General features: G+C 41.8%; 1 protein-coding gene across 1 annotated transcript in view; it reads left to right on the top strand.

The window, feature by feature from the left end:
* Positions 1–12,270, top strand: part of TBL1X (transducin beta like 1 X-linked) — a 195,190-nt gene extending 182,920 nt beyond the window's left edge. Inside the window, exons 12-17 of the mRNA XM_036381681.2 lie at positions 1,023–1,144; positions 2,585–2,659; positions 4,545–4,672; positions 5,834–5,999; positions 6,752–6,853; positions 7,916–12,270. Of these exons, the coding sequence (XP_036237574.1) occupies positions 1,023–1,144; positions 2,585–2,659; positions 4,545–4,672; positions 5,834–5,999; positions 6,752–6,853; positions 7,916–7,942 (620 nt within the window). The 3' untranslated portion in view covers positions 7,943–12,270. The remainder of the gene's footprint in view (positions 1–1,022; positions 1,145–2,584; positions 2,660–4,544; positions 4,673–5,833; positions 6,000–6,751; positions 6,854–7,915) is intronic.
* Positions 12,271–22,321: the final 10,051 nt, after the last annotated feature.

Raw genomic sequence — 22,321 nt, 5'->3', positions numbered from 1 at the left:
ATTTTATCTTTGCCAGGAAGAGATCCAACTTTGTTTCCTATATGCTGGTCTCATTCTAGCACACTTGCTTCTCACAAGAGTGTGCTGAGAATGAAGATTTCTCTATTTTAGCAAGTCTTATGTCATCCTCTGGAGGGCAGCTGAACTCTATCCTGAGGGGAAAAGCCTGAGCAGCAATTATAGAAACATAAGCAAGCTGTTTGTCAGGAGCTTCCTCCTGCTCCTGCTTGCACTCTGCACTGACATGCTGGAAGAGTTGTTTGGGGATTTGTTCCCATTCTTTTTGCACAGTGTGTGTGTGTGTGTGTGTGTGTGTGTGTGTGATGCACACATGCACATGCTCAGGTGCTCTCTCTGCACAGTTTTGTTAGGTCAGTGCTAGTTAATGCCAAACCCTGTACAGAAACTCTTCCTCTCATTTCAGATGAGGCTGATCAATGTACCTGCCTAAAACCAGTCCCCAAGCAAATTAAACTGAATTTTAGTATTGTTAATCCATGTGCCTGCACAGAATGGTAGGTTTGTATCAAAGGGTGCATAAAGCTCTAGTGCAAAGGGGCACAGCCACCTGCTCCTCCACCTTCCCATGTGTTGTGTCTGGCATTCACAGGAACATGCTTGTCTAACCCAGATGGAATTCTCCACACCTTTTCTGGGTTAGTTTTCTTTCCGTTTCTTCACTGAACTGGGTTACAGAGGGATGAAGGCAAGACATAACCCATGTTATGCATAGCTGGGAGCAGAGAGGGTGGAGGTAGTGTTTTGCCCCCTCTCATGTAACTTGACCCAGAAGATTCTCATGACTAGATGCTGTGCAAAGTATCCAGGTTATCCACTGGAATAGAAAAAATAATCTTTGCCCTTCAGACAATCCCTATCAGCCCTGTAACTGGCAGCAGGTGACAGACCAAGAACTAGCCTGTAGTCTGTTTCATTCAGATAGGTGATGCGAGGAAAATTATTTGGGATAGCTGTTTCTTTATCATGATCCCTGATATTCCTTCTGTTGTTTGTATTCACAGCTCCTGCTCTGGATGTAGACTGGCAGAACAACACTACTTTTGCCTCCTGCAGTACTGACATGTGCATCCATGTGTGCAGACTTGGCTGTGATCGTCCCGTTAAAACCTTTCAAGGACACACAGTAAGTTTAAGTCCAAAGTTTTAGTGGAAAAGTCACAGCAGATGTTACAATGATGGCAGATGATGGGTGTGCACACTGTGTTCTAGCAGCAAAGGTGTTAAACCCCATTGTTTCCCTAAAAGTATATTCCTTGGGAGTGAGGCATTCACTGCCTGTGAGAAGGGATAAAATGTTCTAAATCACCACAGGAGGCAACACCTCTGGCTTAAACAGTGAGAGTGTTTCTGGGTAGCATGAGCTGCAGACTAAAGGCACAGTCATAAATAAGATTCTGTTTTCCACTGGCTTAATTTCCTTTACTAAATGAGAGCTATGAATAAGGAGAGAACAGTTTACCTCCAGCCATTGTTCAGTTTTAGAATCAATTTAATAAGATATATTAAAGATGTATTTCCCCACTCTTTTATTGGTGGAATTTAATGGCTGTCAAAGGTTACTTTTTCTAGGTTCCATTTGTGAGAAAAACTGTGATCATTTACTGACCCATAATTCAGATGTTAGCTTCCAGAACTATGCATTTGGAGACCTTTATCTTAGTCTGTGGTTAAACTGATATTTTGTGACAGGTTGTACATTCCTAACAATAAACTGGTGCTTTTTATTATTATATGAACTGCACTGCTTTGTATGTGATCCAAACTTTCACTTCAAATATATCTATACTTGTTTTTAATTATTACTGAAACTTGTGAAATGTATAAAGAAAAATTTAAATATATTCCAGGATTGTTTTCACTGAGACCCTGGGCCAATTTATATTTTTAAGAAAACAGTCTTTCCCTTTTTATAAAACACTTTTTTTCTCTTTACTTATAGCTGTGGAAGAGCATGGTAAACTTACTCATTACCAAGGGGATACACTAGACTTAGTTAATTACAAAGTGCTAGAAAGACTGATAGAGAAAGCATCCTAAACTGTTTAATATTCCAGCATGGAATTCATTTACACATAAACCTCTCTTTAGAGAGACCAGCATTGTTGTAGAGCTACAATATGAATAATTATCAAGTCCACAAAACAAAACACCCCCCTCACTATCATTATTTACTGTTGAAAATTTGTATCACCAAGTCTATAGAACATTAATGAGAGAAATGCCCCGATTTTAAAAAGAAGGTAATGCTGTATCTTCAATCTGTCTGGGTTTATTTAAATCCTAGGAAATGATAAAAGGATAGGAGCAACTTTGAGCCAGAACACACATCAGAAAATTGCTTGTGTATATTGTTCACAAGCACAGGATGGTTCCACTCCAAAATTCCACTTAAATAGATAGCATGTTGGGGAGGCAGCAGTGCTTTTGTTCACCCCTAAAAGCACCAGCACTGTAATTTGTGGGTGAACTTGTTCCATGCATAAACCTTGAGTGCCCTCTGCTGAGTGCCCAGTACGATGCAGTAACTGGAATATTTGCTTAATAATCTCACTCCTGATTTCAGAACGAGGTGAATGCAATCAAATGGGACCCATCTGGCATGCTACTAGCATCTTGCTCTGATGACATGACATTAAAGGTAAAACAATTTCCATTCCTGTTTTTCAAGAAGTGAGGACAAAAAAACTATGTCTCTTTTTCAGTCTTCTCCAGAATGATGGTAGTGTATCACTTCAAATTCTGCATGAACAGTAGTTTCCATTTTGTCCCATATTTCTTGAAGCAAATCTGAGAGATTGAAGACAGAGAAGCAAACACTAGGGAAATTGAGGTATCCTATCCAAATAAGTGTTACATGACTGATATGCCATTGTCACAAAAAAGTCATAGTTTAAGTATAGAGCTTGAGCAGCCCAAAACCCTTTCTTATTTTTCTTTTCCAGCCACATCACATGAAGGCTGTCTGTGTAGGAGTAGCTGTATGATGTTATAGCAAAGCCCTCCTGCTGGACTGTTGATTTATGCTGGTTCCTTGAAGAAAGCAAATATCCCAGGAAAGATTTAGCTTTGTGGCTAGAATTGTACCAGTAATAGTTTCCTTGCAGTATGGTCGTGTTAATTAAGACTCAGATCTCTTTGCACTGCTGATTGACACAGCTGAAGCTTGGGACCTGAAACTGAAACAGCAGCAGAATTTGCAGATGAGAGCTAAGTGAATGTCGGTGTTATGAATGTTTCCTGTTCATAGGTACACTGACTTCTGCTCTGTCTTTACCACATACCCAGTGAGGTTTTCATCACTTTGGATTCCAGATGTGTTATTGCAGGCTAGTGACAGAGCTGGAAATATACAGAAAACAGGGGCAAAAGGCAGCAGCTTGCCTGTCACGCTGCCACAATGCACTATTGCATAACTGTTCTTGCTCTGCTTAAACATCCTGACCCAGTGGTGACACATCTTTTTGGTGCCCAGTTGCATGCTGTGTTTTAAAAACCACCATGGATCAGTGTTGTTGTTACCAGTTCAAGTTCCTGACCACTGAATTTGGCACAAGAGCTAGTGCTTTACTATCCCTGGCCTCACCTGTTTATAAAAACCTTCCGTGACGGAGACAGAGACAGCAAATGCTCCAAATTAAGGCAATTATTCTTCTTCCTTTTCCTTTGTAAATCAGTCCTCTCCAGCTTTTCTCTTCTCTATTTTTGGAATTCACAAGCTTTTCCTATAACTTCTTGGAACATGCTGCCTGTCAGCTGTAGAACATGGCTGAGCTTTGTGTAGCATTTCCAAAAGCAGTCTCAGGTACACTGATGGGAATTCAGCATAAGAGCACATCATTCTTGTGGTCAGACTTAAAACAACTGAGCTAAATCATTACTACATTTTTGAAACTGACTGACTAAATTTGAGTTATTTTCCCTGCTGTGAATTCCTTCATCTTACTTTCTCAGTTAGCTGACAAAAAGAGGTACTAAATTACCTTCATCTCTATTGAGAATATTCTTCATCTTACACTGAAGTATTTGGCCATGTAACGCTACAGAAACAGCTGATTGTCTTCCATCTTCTGTACTGTTAAAAACAGGAGGAAGACAAATGGAGTTCAGGAGGAAAAGGAAAATTTTACTAGCATAAGAGAAAATTGCTGTGTTCTAAGCAGTTGCTGCAATTTTCTTCTCATTCTTTAAAATTACTGCTGTTGCAATGTATAAATAAAATTCTGGTTAAACTTCTTCAAATAGATAAACTTCTTTGTGAAAATAGTTACAGGCTTTTGGAAGTACAGCAATTCTTTAGTTCTTAACTATTGAATAAATACTATTAAATGTGTAACTCTTCTCCCTCCTGGAGTTATTTCAATGTATGTGCCAAATTGCTGCATTAATAAATTATATTTATGTGTATTCAGGTGAGTAGAGATCTCAAATAAACAAATGCAGGAATAACATAGAACTGAAATAATTCAGCTTAGAAGAGATTAATAATGTTGCCATTTTCCTCCTTCATTATTCCTCTGATTTAGATATGGAGTATGAAGCAAGATACCTGTGTACATGATCTTCAGGCTCACAGCAAAGAGATTTACACTATCAAATGGAGCCCTACAGGACCAGGCACCAGCAACCCAAACTCCAACATCATGTTAGCAAGGTAAAAAATGCACCTCTTTTTCTTGCCTGCCAAGAAGAAGGATCATCTTTCTGACATGTAACCCTACTGTCACTTTGCCATCAGTCTTCCTGTAGACAATTCCACTAAAAAGTATCTGTGTTTGTAAGTCAGGAGGATGGATACAAGGGGAAAGGATTCATATTTGAAAAAAGAAAGGGAGCAAAGAAAGAAAATTGAGTCATGTGGTATTTAACTTTTCAGCTGCCTTGATCAAATGGTTGTAAATTTGGCATTACTCTTTCACATCCAGCATTGCATTGCTAGGAGTGAAAATCTTGAGGCAGGTGCTCTCAAGATTCAGGCAGCTGGAATGGTTTGTAACTGGAGTCATGCAACTCACCTGGCAGTCTGAGAAAATTTTTGTAGCCTTCTTAGCTAATAGAGAAAAGCTTGGATAGTCTTTGAAGTTCCACTTGAAAATCTGTGCAAAATTCTTCTTTGAGCTTAGGAGATACATTTACTTGTAGAATGCCAATTGATGGTAGTACAGTGGGTTTATCAGATCAGCTCATGGTGTGTGTAGTGTGGGGAGAAGCTGTATCAAAACTGGTTTATTTTACTCCTTAGTCTGGGAGTATACATGAAGAACCTCATTTTCCTGGAGTTATTCTTTTAATATTATTTTTAATGCAAATTATTTCCTTTGCCTTTCTCCAAGCCCACAGTTTGGGATTGAAATGGAATGTAGCAAAAATATCACTGAAACAAAGTGAAAAGAGCCACAGTTCTAGAGAATTATAAAATGCTAAATCATTAAACAGGGTAAATCCATTAGGAGTAAGATCTCTCTGGACCCATTTATCCCATTAATGACAAGATATATTTGACCTTCCTGAATAACATGAATAACAGGAGGTAGAATCTCAAAAGTGAGGAGCTTGGCCTTCTTAGGGCTACATAGGGCACACCCACATAGGCCCTAAGGGTCCTCATACAAGAATTCAGTTCTACAGCTGTAGTTCTTAAGATAAAAAACATACAGGCTGTGGTACATTTTAGCTTTCCGTTTGAAACATTATGTCTTGCTTAGCTAAGGGGAAAAAAACCCCTGTGGTATTCTCTTATAACATCTGCAGTCTCCCAGTAGAAATTGATTAGCACCCAGCTGATTACATTCTCGTGTTTGAATGCTTCTTGCAGTGCTTCGTTTGATTCCACGGTTCGGCTGTGGGACGTTGACCGAGGAGTCTGCATCCACACGTTAACAAAGCATCAAGAGCCTGTCTACAGTGTAGCTTTTAGTCCTGATGGAAAATATCTAGCCAGTGGGTCCTTTGACAAATGTGTCCATATATGGAATACTCAGGTACTGTTTTGCCTCATGTGAAGCACATCTGGTTTAGGTGACACATTAATAGCAAAAGCTTAAATGGAAAATGTGTGTACCTAGGTCATGCATGACCTGCCTGCCAGGGTGAACCTGCTTGTATTGGCTGGCACAAATCCATGGCAGTTGAGTCACTCAGGTGCAGTGAGGTGACTGCCCAGAACAGTTCTGCTTTGTATGCTAAAACAGGTAGCATGGATGAAAATAGGTACATTGCTCTGGGTCATCAGCTTTGTGAAGCAAAAGTGTAGATTAGAAATAAGGGATACTTTCATTTAGTCACAAACTGAGCTCAGCTGTGAATCTAATGCTCCTTGCTTAGATGTTGTGAAGAGGAGCTATAGATACAAAGATGTACAGGCAGGGGACTGGCGATATTCCAGAGAAAAGTGGCATGTCATAGTTCCACATATGTAATTCTGGATACTGGTACCTCACAACCTGAATTAGCAGCAAACTTAAGAGAAGAACACATCAACCTACCTCCCCAGGCCTTTACTGTTACAGAGTTGACAAAAACAGATGTCTTGAGTCCTGTTTCTGGAGGAGCCTGTTGCTCTTCATTGCAAGGACCACTTTCCTGACTGTTTCCTAACAAGTTTCCATCACAATATGGAGGTGGCCATAGCAGGGTGATCTGAATAGCTCCCCCTTCTAACGTAGTGCCACATGACAGATAAAAAGAAGGGGAACTTCTGTATCCAATGTCTGCATGCTGTTTTGCTTTGTAGAGTGGAACTCTAGTACATAGCTACAGAGGCACCGGGGGCATCTTTGAAGTCTGCTGGAATGCTAGAGGAGACAAAGTGGGAGCAAGCGCGTCAGACGGATCGGTAAGGATCATCAACAGCACAAAGGCTGGGGGGGATTTCTTTTCTGGGAGCATCAACAAAAAGCAGGATGCTGTATTTGCCTCCTGGGGACAGAGCTGAAGATAGAGGCAGCTCAAGACACAATAAGTAACTCTGTGTAGTGTATTAAAAATGCTCCTGCTTTGAAAGATTCTGAATACTAGGAGGTGGTGTTCCTGTTGGAAATGAAGAATGCTTGTGGAGTAGGTGAAGACTCCTGAAGATGAGAATGACTTCTAAATATGTATTTGATAAGAACAACAGTCACGTTGCTTCTATCATTATCTGTCAGCTTTAATGAAGAGCAGATCACAGCAGTCAACTCTGTAACAAACAGTTACCCTGGGGCTTTCAGAGTTTGTTTCCAAAGAAGAATATTCCTATTCCTTTGAATAGGAATAGATAAAGGAGGAAATTTTCAGCATGATGCCCAAGGATTTTGTCATGTGGTAAAGGAGAAATATTGTCGTGGGTAATGATTATTCCTTACTATTTTTTGCTGTTAATGTTACATCTAAAAAGATGCAATTGTAGCATGATCAGTTTGCACAGGACACACCTGGCTGGCTGGCATAACTACTTCAGAGAGTATTTTTCTACTGATTTTAAGAAAGTGAACAGCTATGACATGATTCAGTTGTTTGAGCTTAGTTGTGCCATTTCAGACAGTGCCATGCCTGGTTCCCAACAGCTGCTCCAAATGGGCACATGTCCACTGTCATACTTGCCAAGCCTGCATCTGTTCTGGATATATTTCAGAAGTGGAAGTGGACATGATATTTAGGGAACTGAATAAATCCCATAATCTTACGAGATGTGCCACCAAAATGTTTGTTTTTAAACCAGTGAAAGGCCAGCTAAGTGTTAAATGTGTGGGTTTCACTTGGGCTTTCTGCCATGTCAGTTTGTCCCTTTACTTGTGTGCTGATTTGAAGCTGGGGAGTGAAACACCCAGCTGGCTGGTCCACCTGTGTACAGAGTGCATGAATGGGATTTCCACATCACCTTCACAAATGTTCTTAACACAGGGTCTTCTCTCCACAGGTTTGTGTTCTAGATCTGCGGAAGTAAAAGTGAAATGTTTTAGAAGAAATTTCAAATGGACCAGCAGTGAATGTGTGGGGAGAAGCACTCTTCAAAACTATTCTTAACAGCTCCAGAACTGTACAAACTTGAACAAAGTCAGAGTGTACCGTGAAACCAACTCTCCCTGGCCACAGGTGACTTGTATTTTGTCCGTAACCTTCATCAAGGAGTAAAAACGCAGTCACTTCAGAGGGGGAGGGAATGGTTTCCACCTGGAACATTCAGCCTTGGAAGCATGAAGCCACCAGCTAGGCATTGCACTGTTTGGTTTGCATCTGAGAACTTGCTCTGATGGCTGGGGAAAAAAAAAAAAAAAGCTGTGCCAAAAAAATTAATAAAAAGGAAAAAAAAAAAAAGAAAAAAAAAAAGAAAAATGCTGTGATAAACCAAAAGGGAAAAAAATCCTCCTCCATGCGGTGTTGTATTTTTTCCTTCCAATTTGGACACTACAGTTGCTCTCCCAAAGGACGTTCAAAGACCAGTTTGTACTGATGAAATGCTCAACTTTGTAATCACAACACTTTCTATTTTCTAGACTACTTTTTTTGTTCAGTGGTTTTTCTATCAGCTGGAATATTGCAGCCTGGAGGATCCCAGGCTTAGGATGAAACTTTTGTTTTCCTTTTATTTCTCCCTTCCACTCCCAGCTTTTCCTTCCTTTTTTTCTCCTCTTTCTTTTTGCCCCCTTTTTTTTTTTTTCTTTTTCCTGTATGCCCATAGTAGATGCAGCCAGGTGGACATGACAATGAAAATTTTTGACAGACTGCTTCTCCTCTCCTCTGTAACTTCCTTTTCCTTTCTTTCTCTCCATTTAAAAGAAAAAAAAATCCTCCATGCTTCAGATCTTAGCGTCTCAAGGGCACTTTCAGCAAATTGTGTAATAAGTGCTTTATATAAGAATGCAGTGCTGGGGAAGATTTTTACAGGAGAAAGATGACTTTTAACAGAAAGAACCCAGTGTATTTTTGGAAAAAAAATATTTTTATGTTAAACAGTTTTAAAAGCCTAAAATGGCCACAAAATGTAGACCAGTTGTGTAATTCAAGCAAAAAGAATGACACAGAGTCCAGGGAACATGAAAGGCGCAGTATCCTTTTTCTCTCCTCTCTCAGAAAGTGCTGTAAGAAAAAATGGTGTTTGATACAAGAAATACCAGTCCTTTACTAAAGTCCTTTTCCAGCAGCCAGCCATTTACATAGTCTCATTCCATTTTTAATGGCTGTTTGATGATGTAAACTTATTCAAAGAGATTCAGAAGCCTGAGACTATAACATTCATTTTCTCTAGTCTGTATTTTTGTTTGTTTTCAGTAACCAGGAGAAAATGCTTGAGTATCTTCTTTCCTCTAGAGATAGTTCAGATTTTGACAGAATATGGGTTTTGCTGCCCATGGCCTTGCTGAGCAGTGCTGTCTTCCACTGTTCATTATTCCAGTCAGTCAGTGGGGCTTTACCACTGACTTAATGAGACCAGGTGAACTGAAATATATTGACTGCATCTGTCACTGTTGAAGAATGGACTCTCACCAAGCTCCTGTCCATCCATGGACCACACACACCCAGAAGGCTCTGTCATTGCAGTGGGTGGTGCTGCTGTCACCACGTGTGTGCTGGATCCTGCAGGGAAAGCTCTGGATCTGCACTTGGAGGCTCACAGTCTGCCCAGACAGGTCTGGCCTCGAGGGTGTCCTCAGTGTGGTGCTCAGGAGCAATGAATTCATTAGGTTATGACATCCTGTATAAATTCCATCTCAACGTGTAAACCACTGTAAAGTTGTGGGAGTGAAGTGATCAGAACAGTGGAAAGTTCCAAAGCACCACCAATCCACTTTGGACAAGATTTCCTTACTGCACCTGTGACACCTGCACAGATGCCAGCTGAAGACTGCACTGCTCTAATTGAGGAAATGACAAATGCAAGGAAGGACACACAGGCAGAGTTTACTGAAAGGGCTGTAAACTATTAGGCAGCCTTGGGGTGGTGTCAGGCATGACTTAGACAGATCCTCAGAACTGGCTGAGTCATGCAGGTGTCTTCTCTACAGCCTAAGCTAGGATCTGTAGGAGAGAGTAAACAGGCCACAAACCTCTTAACAAATGTAGAACTTTGTGGCCCAAAGTCTCTATAACACAGCATCATCCCCTTGGTTTGACCACAGCTGCTGGAGGTGTGATTTGATCTGAGCAAATCCAGAGCCCTCGGGCTGAACTGGTGGTGTGAGACCTGCTGAGCTCCAGGCCATCATCGTGGAATCTCAACACCATCTTTTCTCTGGGGTTTTCTTCTCTGTATGCTTGCATCTGTAGGGGATCTTAGTCCTTCTAGTGGAACTAGACACTGCCAGCTTCAGCTGCATTTCCTAAAGATACACCTTGGGAAAGGAGAAAAGAATGGAAAGAAGTAACTGCTGAAAAGTATTGCTTGAAAACAGTTATGTGGAATTATGGTTACTAGTGATAGTTAAGTTTGTTTGTAATTTATCTCAAATAATTGGATGCCAGGCAGTATCAAGGATTATTTTTGATGTTAAATGCTTTTATGTGCTGGTTTTAGTTTTTTGCACCAAGAGCATGGCTGTAGATCACCATGTGGCAGTTTTGCACTCTTTTCTAATAACCACATGTACCTGCTAATTTAAAGTCACTACTTTTTTTGAAAAAAAGAGGACTTGCTCAAAGAGTCTTGAATACTAAGGCACAATGTGGTTTTGTGACGCGTTGTTGGGACAATGATTTGACTGCAGTCATTGCATGTAAACGGTTAAATTCCTGCACTGCTTCTGGGGCATTTCTGAGAATAACAAGCAGAAGTTGCTGGTCTGTGGGGGGGCAGCACTGATGGGGCTCTGGCCTTGCCTCTGTCCCTTGAGTGACACCTGAATAGGGCAGACCTCAGGATTTGAAGAGATGAATTTGCTCAGTGCTCCATGACTGGCTGGCTCCACAGCCCGTGCTTCGTAGTTGTTCCCAGGATAGCGACTGTAGATAACAGGGCAGTGTCTGTGACGCCTGCTCCTTTTTTAACATTTTTTAAATTTGTCAGAACACCACTTTGCTTGCCTACATGGAGGTAAGAAGCCAAGAGAAACAAAATTTGAGTATCAAATTGGTTTTGGTTTACAAAGCTCATGTGTGAGAGAAGCTGCTGCTCCAGAAAGTTTTCTATATGGACCATCAGAGTTAAAAGCAGCGTATGTCAGAAGCTAAGAAAATTCACTTTTCTTACCTTCCACAAAATCCTAAGGACTGGAAAGATGCTGTAGTAGCATCTTTTGTAGCTAGTTTTCAACTGAAATGAGAGCTGTAGAGGAAGGCAGGGGATGTAGTTGCAAAGGTTAATCTTAACCTAAGGACGTGGTTTCTTCAGGACACAGTGGGGGGAGAGAGCCTTTTCCAGGCTGTAGTTCAAGGTGGGTGTCAGCCCAGACCTGCAGCACTGTGATCTTGGGAGCTCCTGGGAGCCCTCCCTCCCCTCCAGCAGCAGCACATTCCCAAGTTGGCAGAGCCTCTCTGTGACTCCCCTGCAACAGAGCTGCACAAAGCAACAGCCCAGGGGACTTGGTTAGATTTCTTCCTAGAATTTTGTTTAGAGTTCTTTGTAACAGAAGAGAAATGGAAAAACCTAAGTGACCAAACAGGATTGTGAAACCATCCAGAGACTTGCTGGATTTTTATTATTGCTGGCTGTCTGGAACTGGCCTGGGAGTGAAAAAAACCCAGTTTCTGAAAAACCACTATATTCTGTGGGTTAGAAGGATACTGAATCTTTTATGTAGGAAACACTGGGTCCCTTATGGGGCAATAAAGGGCCTGACTTACAGGGTTATACACACATTAACCCCATGCTACATCTTAGAAATTTCCTTTTAATTTGTTTAAAAAAAAAAAAAGAAAAAAATAGCTAATTTTAGAGCCAAGTGAAGTGCACTTTGTCAAATGTAAGGGTCTGCTTTGTTTTTGGGTTTCTTTTTCTTTTTCCCTTTTTAATTTTTCCTCCTTTTTTTTCCTCTTACTGCCTTTTTAAAAGATGTGGTTCTTTGTCAATTGCAGAAATGTTCTTTCAGCCACTCACTGAAATTCTGAATTCTGGCTTCTGCAGTTTTTATTGTCTGTGTCAGACTTGCAGCCAGACTTGGTTCTCATTTAAGCATTTCCCAGGTTCTGTTGAAACAACATCAACCCTTATTTTGTTTCTCCCCCACCCACACTTTCTTCAAATTCACCTTGTGTATTGTAGCTCATTTGTTTTAAGGAGAGAATCAACAGATCATATTCAGTGTCTTGAATAAATTGCTATATTTTGATATTAGAGAATTCTGTGCGTGTTGTTCCTTATTCTTTTCTGGCTGTTTTGCATCCTGCACATAAGAGCTGGGGTTGAGTGACTAAAATTGTGATGTGCTGTCACAGCCTAAGTTGTGATGTGGTGTCACTGGCCTGTGGATGTTTAAGGACCTTGACCATGGGTTCATAGGATTTTGTAATGCACAGGACACAGACACTTTAGCCTCTATTTTTCTTTGTTTTATTGCAGATTACCACAAACAGCACAACTCACCATTAGCAAGTACACCCATAATAAAGAAAGCAAATATCTGCAGCATTGATATAGCAACAATCAGTGCTATGGCAGCAATAAATTTATAGCAACAATCAAATATAGCAGCACCCAATAGTTTTAGCAAGTAAGTGCATATATATATATATATTACAGGTTACAACTAAGTTGTTACTACTGAAACTTGGCAGTAAGACAACAGCAGATACACTTAGGATGAGTTAATTACATGTATAGATTAGACACCAAGCTGTAGATCTCAGAAGGGCCATCCCAGAGGTGAGAGGATAAAAGAGGCCAGCCCCACACTTGGGCTGAGTGAGGGAGCAGTAGAACAGGCAGGATCTCCCTTCAGGAGCAATTCATGTCACAGAGTTTGGAGCCAGCAAGGCTTCCCCAACGATGGCCCAAGGTCTTGCAGACCTGTGTAGGAAAGGGACAAGGATGTGCAGTGCAGGAAGAGAAAGAGAAGCTGATTTGGATAAAAAATCATCTCTATCATAGAGACATAAGAGGTTTCAGGACACCACTTTGAGCAGCCAATGTAGTTAATTTCTGTTTTTCACTTGGGACACTCGACAGATGATGATTTCAGTTCTGTTTTGAAACTTGTCCTGCTCTTGCAGTTGACACAGCCAGTGGAAGTTACCAATACATTATTTCTCAGGATGTTGTATCCCCCTTTTCCAGACTGTTTTCAGCTTTTTAGATGATGTTACTATTACTTGGACTTGCACTTTCTGAGGGTATCTCGGGATGTCTCTGGTACCCAGCTGCATTTCAGAGATGCTGGCTGCACTTCTCAAGAGCTTCTGGTCCCCAGGGTCACATCTCCCAGGCTGGCTGCTCATTTCTCTCCCAGAATTTTGGCAGGCTTCTCCTGTTGAGTACTTTTCCCCTTTGAATCAGGTCACCTTTATAGCTGTTCACATCACATGTTTACTGCTTGATTTTATTTCCTCCCATGCTGTATTTATTGGAAATTTATACAGCTGATAAGGAACCAATTTGAGTAAGATTGGGTTGAAGTACTTTTTCCTTCAATTAAGTTTCCTGAAAAGGACATTTATCCATATAAAATAAATTGAACTCTAGTTCTGATCAAGGTAAATCATTAATTTTTCTTTACCCAGGCTAAAATTCAACCTTGCTTAAGCAGTTGGAAGTTTTTGAATAACTTCACATGAGTGGAATATTCTGAAGTTGTCACAGTCATCCCCTGTGTCAGGAGCTCCCATGGGCTCCTTTCTCTGCTTAGGGCTTAAGGCACTGACCTGAAAGGATGCAAGGAGAGGGGATTGCTTAGCATTAACAGGCTGAGTGTTGTGTAGATTTTGGTTGGGTTTTATTCCACCAAATGGTTTCCATGGTACCCAGGGGGGTTCAACATGAAATGGGGTTCTGGCTTTGTGACCATGTAAGAGGCTGAACCATTGACCTGAGCTAAGGCTGATTGTCCAAAGCCTTCAAAAGGAATTAGTGCTCAGAACAAAAACAGTCCTATGTGTCACATCGTCCAGTTCTGAGGTGTTTAAGAAGCCAGAGCATTAAGTTAGGATTAATATATAAGATTTGGAAAGACACAGGGGCTAGAAAAGATGGTGTGCTGGTGATGAGCACCTCAACACCAACATCATATGTTCAGAATAAGAGAATGCAATGCACTTTCATGACATTTGTGTCAGTTCATGTCCTGACATTTGCTCAGCACTTACATCTTCATAACAGCTTCTCAAAACAAAAAATATGAGAGCTAAGGAGACAGCTACAGTGGGGCTGGAGCTTCAGGGGTAGTGCTATATAAAAGTTCTCACTTTACCTGCTTCTTAAATAAATGCTATGTCATGGTCCTATTTTTAGTCATGTTATTTTTCAAGCATGTTTTCAGACAATGTATGACTGTCAAGCTAAAATTGTAGTTTGGTTTTCCTGCATTTATCCTCTATATATATATTTACTTAGCCTGAAAATTATGTGACAACTAACATGGAAGCATTGAGCAGTCCTAAACACTTGCTTCTCACTTCTGTCAGTGTGCAGTACAATTAAGGGCATTTTTAGAGCTATTCTGGGAAGATGTAATATTGCAGCATCTCACACAAAACAACTCCTTTCCCTGCCATCATTCTGTGTATCATTTCCAGCCAAGGGTGAGATCAGCTCAGACCATTAAGAGCTCATGCAATTTCATGTTGAAGCTCTGTGGTATAAAAAATAACTTTTAAAGCTTTGAAGTCTTTTAAGTGAAGAAATTACTCACTTGGCAAGGAATTTATCATCATTGCTGACTCCTTTCCCAATAGGAAGGAAGATCTTTTGTTTCCTTAGAGATAGGTTTTTTCCACTTCCTTTTGAATATATTTAACAAACCCAAAGAATACAAAACCTAATAGTTGCAGGAAAGCAGCTATATCCTCTTTCATGGCTGCAAGGTCTAACATCATTTACCTTCAAAGAAGAAGCCTTGACTTCACCATGTGATTCATTAGTCATGATTTCAATACAAGAGATCAAAAAAAGATTCTGCTCATCACTTTGCTATCCTTCCCATTAAATACTGGGACAAAGTTGACATCCTTGTCCTTCACTAGAGTAATTCATCACAGTCAAATGCACAACAGACAAAAATGGATTTGGCTGCAAAGCAGTGTCATTTTGCAGTTCCAAAACTGAAAATTACTCCTCTAGGCTTGTGAGAATCCGTGGTGTCAAGTGAGCATCACATCCCTACATGTTGTGTTGCAGTTCCTGAAAAATTCTGAATATTTTCTTGAAGGGAAGGACAGAAATGCCAGACCCCTTGGAGGGCATTTGAGGCATCCTGCAATCCTTACAGTCATGGTGTCCTGCCAGCTGGACTGGAAAAGTGGTCGAGTGCCTGCAGAGAGGGCACTGTCAGTGAGGGCACTGTGGGGAGATGACTGAGGGTAAAAAGGAAGCAGTGCAGAAATTACAGGGAAAATACAGGTGCTGCTCCCTGGAACGAGCATGGTGAGCATATCTGACCTCTCCCACATAACACAGTCTAAGGGGGACTAAACAGAGCATGGAGCAGAGACCACAGCCAGGGTTTGTCCAAACCTGTGCAGAGAAGGGAACTCAGTGGTACTTCCTAGCTGAAAAGCTGCTTAGCACCTGAAAAACAAGGGAGAAAAAGAAAGCCCTTGAATTAGCAACCATGACAAAATCCCTCTCCTTGGACTGACACGTCCCCATCCCAAGGTTATCTCAGGTACTCTGCTGCCATTCCCACCCCCAAGGTCCCACGGCCCCTCAGTGAGTCAGGTGTGTGGTTTAAGTCACTCCATCTCCACCTAAATATAAAGAAATCGTATAAATATAAGTTAAGGATGGGAAGAAGTCAGGGAAGTCTCCAGAGTGACTTCTGGGGTCAGTTGATGGGGTGAACCTTCTTCTCCCCCACAGGGGGGATGCCTGTTGGGCAAGATCTGTATCCCATGAGCAATGGAATGATTTGCTCAAGTTAAGTTTGTTAGGATTGGAGCTTGTCACTGTTGCTTTGAATTATATCTTGCTTTGGATACATCTTTTCAGTCAGACACTATCCCCAGCAATCCTTGAACCCTGTCATAGCTTCATTAATAAAGGGTATTATTCTGTAACCTGTTAATGTGAGTCCTTCAAGGGCGTTGACAGACAAATCAAACATTAAGGGTTTGAGAAAACGTCCCCTTTTCATGTGACAGGCAACCCAGACTGCCCAGATAGAGATCTGCTGGGAAAAGCCCTCAGCATGGTGTTTCCTTCCTTGAAGCCCTGGAGAGTGGCTGCTTGTCAGCTTCTTTCCCAGAGGTTGGTTTGGGGAGAATCATGAGAAATTTGTGTGCAATGAAATGACCATGTCTAATCATTCACCACTCACCTTCCTCCACAGAGGATGACAAAGGCAGAGAGCCAGTGCTCCAGTCAGTTCACACAGACATCCTTTTTTTTTTTTTTTAATATCCCCATTAAAGGTCCAGGTCTCATGATTTGATCAAAGAATACATATCAAAGCAATTTTTAAAAATGTAACCTTTCTAATCCACCAACATTTAGAGTGGCATCCTGAATTAGGTTCTGCTTCAGTACAGAGACATTGATGAAGACTGCAGTAAGAGCCATAAAAATCTGTTCACATACAAGCAACATGAGGTTTTAAGATAAAATCGTAGATCTCCTATATAGAGTGGTAAAAAATGTGTTGGTACAAAATAATTTTAAAAAAATGCTCTGGACTCTGTACCAGAGTCTGCAAAAGATTAAAAAATTGAGGTGTATTTCTCCAGATGCAAATTTGGAAACTGAAGGTGTTGATATGGGAAAGAATCAGCACTTCCCATCACTGTACAAGTTCCACCAGCCCCCTGGAGACTGGGGGAGCAATAGATTAACTGCATCCATCACTGGAGACCCCTCATCAATAAAAACCTCAGCATTCCTGTCTGTACAAAATAGCTCATTTCTGCCTGGTTTTGGTTTCTGCAATGACAGAAAAGCTAGCAGGTGGGGAGAGAGGGACTTGTGTGTGCACAGCTCTAAGCTGAGAACTTGTCCCACAGCTTTTATCACCAAACCTTACAAAACTTTTACTTTAAAAACAACCACCAACAGCCTGATCTATTTCTTGAGCCAAGTCTATTCCAGTAGGAACTGAACAGCAGCCCTTCTAGCAGAAAAGAAGAAATTTAATTTTATTACATATCTCCACTTGAACCACTCCTTCCCATGTCTGAACCACAAAAGGGTTGGTGCTCATTCCTCCTTTGGTGGAATGATGAGCTGATCAGCTCCCAAAATGAAATTTATTTGAGAGAATGAAAAACATGTTGCTTTCTCCTGTACTATTTTGGCCTAATTCATTAATATGTTCTTTCTCCATGCAATGCCCTGCATGCTTTGGGCTGGGGAAGATACCATTACCCAGCAAGTGCTGTATCTGGATTTTTTCCTGAAATGGAAGGTCCATTTGGACTTGCCTGTCTCAAACAAATATTATATAGTGGCCTCATGGAGGACCATGTAGTAAATCATTGCTTTAGCTGGTTGAAATAAAACAAAACCAGCCAAACACCCCAACTGTCATTGGAAAATAGCCCTGGGAAAAAAAACTAGAAAAGGCAAAGCACTGGCAATTTTATGAGAAAATGTTGCTGGAATTTTTGATGGTGTGTTTGAAGGATACTTGTGAGCAGTGAACTGAATGTTAAAATTTTATTCTTAATGAAAATTTAAGTTTTCTTAAACAGAATATTTGTTCATCACTTCGGGTAGTATCTTCTGGGGTGCTTGTTTTTTAATAAAATGCAATAACATTTGGAGAAGAAAAACAAAAGAATTCTAAAACAAACCCAATTAAATTATTGTTTATCCATCAGCAGAAACCATGTTTCTATGAATTGAAAACTTAGGGAGTACTTATATGTGTGTTGTGATGCAGGTGTGCTCTGACATCTGAGTTTTGTGTATTTGTACCTGAATATTTATCAGTTCCTTTCACAAGCAGAAGCAAGGGAAGAGGCCATCCCACAATTTTCACAGGTATGATTTATCTGAATAAAGTGAATCATTAAGTGCCTATCTACACTATGATATCTTCACAAAATAAATGCAGACAGTACATGCCACTTTTGCCTCCCAGTAGTGTACCAATAAAGCTAATATTTGAGGATGTTGCCATGAAAAAACAAACAAGCACACACTTTTTTTTTAAGGTTTTACAGACCCAAAGCTCTGCTGACAGGATGCCAGGGACAGGCAGCACCAGACATCTTTCCCAGCCCCACTGGGAGCCCTGAGCAGGGGCTGCAGCTCCCTGGGCTTCCCCTGCCAAACTGGGGTGAGGGTGTCCTAGCACCAAGGCCAATACTGCTGGCATTTCTCCCTTCTTTTGGCCCAGTGAAGAATGAATTCTGTGAGCACAGTGGAGGGGCAGCAGCTCCCACTGCCCCGTTCCCTGTGAGATGATAAAGACATCTGGAAGAGAGGAACAATTCTCCTTATGGAGCCTTGTGGCTGCAGCTCACCCATTCATGCCCTTCACAGGTTTCCAGTTACTCAACACTGGCCCCATTTCCAGTGAAGTGATGGAACTCACTAAGACAGAGCCCAGCAAACGAGGGTGAAAGGCCTCTATTACACTTGAAGATGCTTATAAAAAAGTGTCTTGGGTAAAATGTGTTTTGTTAAGGTTGACATCACTAATTTTTATCAGATATTAAATTGAAGGAATCTGGGTATACCAGCTATATTAATTCAGATATTAACTTGAAAGAATCTGGCTATATCAGCTTTCAGCCTATAAAATACCCCCTGGGAACTAAGGAAAAAGCTGCCTTATCTGGCCTCCCCTGTATTGCTCTGGGTGTGATTGCATTCCTAGGGGATGGCTGACTGCCTGACACGGGGCATTAGCAGAGCTGGGTTGTTCCCCAGAGCACTCAGTGTGGCTGGGGGAATGCTTCTGATCCTTGGCAAGCCAAGTCTGGTGCCTTGAGGAAAGGGCTGGTGAGAAGAGAAGAATGCTGTGCTCCCTGTCACATGCTGCCACATGACCAGAGGCAGGGTGGAAGGACTTTCATTGCCACATAAAACGTGGTGCTCAGTTGAGTGCTTTTGCCTGAGGAGGGACTTGTGTTGTTGCCTTTTTTTTTCTTTTCCTCCAGGAAATTCACTCAAGATCTGCTGCAGCAGCAAACCAGGAGCAGATGCTGTCATGTGGTGGCTACAGCTGCAATGAATGGCTGCCAGTGTTTTCAGCTGTCCTGTGTCCTGGTGCCCTCTGAGGGGGGAGGATGCTGCAAGGACACCCCACCCAACACAGCTAGTTCCTCACACTGCACAAAACCAACCCCACCACGCTGCTTTACACCCATGTCTTTAAAATGTGCCTTTTTCAGTAAGCTCAGTAACACCCACAATATGTTCAGTTCTCCCCTTTCTCAAGACTTTCCAGGAGGTTCACAGATGCTCAAGTGGCTGGGTACTCTGTGGGACCAGCTGGAGGGCAAGGATCCAAGGCCTCCATTTACCCTCTGAGTCCCTCTCAGCTATGGAAAAGCTGGTGAAAAAACTAGGACAGGACCTAGTCAACAGAGGTTGTCTTTATTAACAGACCTGTCAGTGTCCCACTCCCCAGAGGAAGGAGCACATCTCAATCCCTCACAGCTCTTCTTCACCCCTTAAGACCAGATTTCCTCCCCATAGAATTGAGGGCAGAATCTGCTTGAATTTCATCCAGTGTGACACCAGGGCACAGAGACCCACAGTGCCCTTGGCACTGCCACATGCCATAGGACAGAGCAAGGAGGCAATAGTGCCAGGGCAATGGTGGCCACCACCTGGCCAGCCTTCTCATCTCCAGGCACTGGCTGTGCAAGGACTCAAATGTCCCCTGTGGAGAAGCCTGAAAGCTTCAAAAGCTTCTTGCTGCCCCAAAATGTGATGAAACCTGTAGGGGGATAGAACATAAGTAAATGAGGGTGGTATAGAATGTAATCTTGCCCCCTAAAGAGTTGCAGCTGAGCCACTTATTAAGGATTAGGAGCAGGCCTGATGTTAACAGGCCACAGCTGTAGCCAATCAGAAGAGTGCTATAAAAGAGTGGATTGGGTGCCTGAGGGGACCTGGAGTCAGTTGGGTGCTGTGAGAAGAAGGAGGAGTCAGTGCTTAGAGGAGCTGCCTGCATGAAATATCAAGGAGGTATGAAACTCTAGCAATATGGAACCCTTGCAATGTAATGACAACAGAAACCCAGCAACCAAGAGATGCTGGAGCAGCAAAAGTCTTCACTTTCATCACTGAATGGTTTCCCTTTAGCTGCATGCTCAAATTTTCTCAGCCTTTTGAAAGCTTTACCTACAAAACCCCATGTGACTTTAGTGTCCTGAATGATCAAGAGTTTGCTTAGAAAGGTGCAGTAAGAGAGCCAACTTTGCATCCAGCCCACAGCACATCCTAGGGAATATTAACCAGGAGAACAGATTCATGCCTGCATTCCTGGACTGGACTCTGTTCCCTACTTTCCTTTCAGAGGGGTTGCATCTTCTTCGCTGCCAGTTTCAATGTCCACACATGTGCATGTCTTTTCCTTAAAAAATTAACAACCAGACATCATCTGACCTGTCTTATGTCAACTACCATGTGGTTTATTGATCTTCCTCTGGGGTTACTGTAAAGTTGAGATTCTATAAAAATTTTAAAAAATTTTTGATATCAAATAACTTATTATCATGGAAACACTGAAGTACAAGTCAAGTATGGTTATCCAGGGGATAGGGGGGATCACATTTAATATTTCACTTTCTAGGTCCATGTATTTGGTCTACAGGAAGGGCTTAATGAGAGATGTAGTTAGGATTTTGTTACTCAGACATGTGGTGCACCTCATAAATGCAGAACTGTGGTATGCAAGAAATCTGCCTATTCACATTGTTTGTTATTTTATTAGTGCTCATATTTCAGCTTTGCAATTAGCCTGAACATCTGGCCAAATGAAATAGCAATTAAATGTATGAGGCTGGCTGGTCAAATACAGAGTGCTTAAAAATAAGTGCTGGTGAATACAGAGAGAAGTTCCTGTGTGTGGTTTGGTTTGATAAGCTGACTGGGAGGCCAGGAAAGTGTTTAGTGGAGGCAATACCACCCTGTATGCGTAGATAGCCTCTCCATGTGATTCCCCTACACTAATTATATTCCAGTGCATGGATTCAACTATCTTTTTATTCTAATTAACTTTTTTTTTCCTTTTGATAAATTCAGGAAGGCTTTGTTGTGCTCTAATACACCCAAAATACAAGAAGCTATAGTTGACAACTGCTCTACTCATGAAACAACACTTTAGCTACATGTATTTTATTAAACAGTATTTAATCCAGTTTTATTTCTGTTTACTTCTGCTCTGAGACCCACCTTGCTGTTCCAGAGGAGCAGCTGCCCTCCTGCCCAAGGACTGGGAGTGAGTCCCTCCCACAGTGTGAGATGGAGACCAGACTGCACCGACGCGCTTCAGAACTGACAAGAGCTGTCACTTGTTAGCCCAAGCCACGCTTGAAACTTATCTTAGAAAATAAATATGCAGGCCAGAGACAAGCACTTCTTGCACTCACCAGGGCAGCCCTCGTGACAACTAAGCAGATAGAAATCATCATCAGAGTGGAAGCCAGGATGTGTTTCTGTGTGCTGATGAGCACAAGGGTCTCTCAGCAGAGGGTGGCACGCTTCAGAAGGCAGTGGTGGTGTTGGTGGCAGAGCTGGGCTGTCCGGGATGCGGAGTCTGGTTTGCCCTGGCTGACCCTTGGAGGACACTGGCCTGTGGCTGCTCCCTCACATGCATGCAGCAGGCACATGGAGTGGGGACAGCCAGGAGATGGACCTCAGAAATATATTCCTGGTGGGAAGGGAGGGGCATCTGCTGCAAGCCTTGAAGAAGGCAATGCTTTGCCTGATTTGTTGAATAGTGAAGCAAGAACAGGGTTTGTGTAAGGTGAAATCAAATGTGGCCATGGTTACACATGAGTATCAATTATCAATCAATCAATTATTATCCAATTTTAAGCTGTGAAGGAATCCTCTTGTACATCCATTGGAGGCTAGGAACAGCAGGTAAGGAGACTCTCCTCACACACAATTCTTTAGTAAGTCAAAACCCACTGTCAGTGTGCTCTGCAATGCCCCATATCAATTTCTAGATACATCAAAATTAGGTCAGTTTTCTTTCTTAGGCTCTCAGACAAGACCTAATTTTTCCTGATGACATCCCATAGATAACTGATACACACACACCATACTCTCCCCACCAACAGCCTT

Source organism: Molothrus ater, chromosome 2 (genome assembly GCF_012460135.2).
Source record: "Molothrus ater isolate BHLD 08-10-18 breed brown headed cowbird chromosome 2, BPBGC_Mater_1.1, whole genome shotgun sequence".
Taxonomy (NCBI): Eukaryota; Metazoa; Chordata; class Aves; order Passeriformes; family Icteridae; genus Molothrus; species Molothrus ater.
The sequence above is the reverse complement of the archived record's forward strand: the minus strand, read 5'-3'. Positions and strand labels throughout refer to the sequence as shown.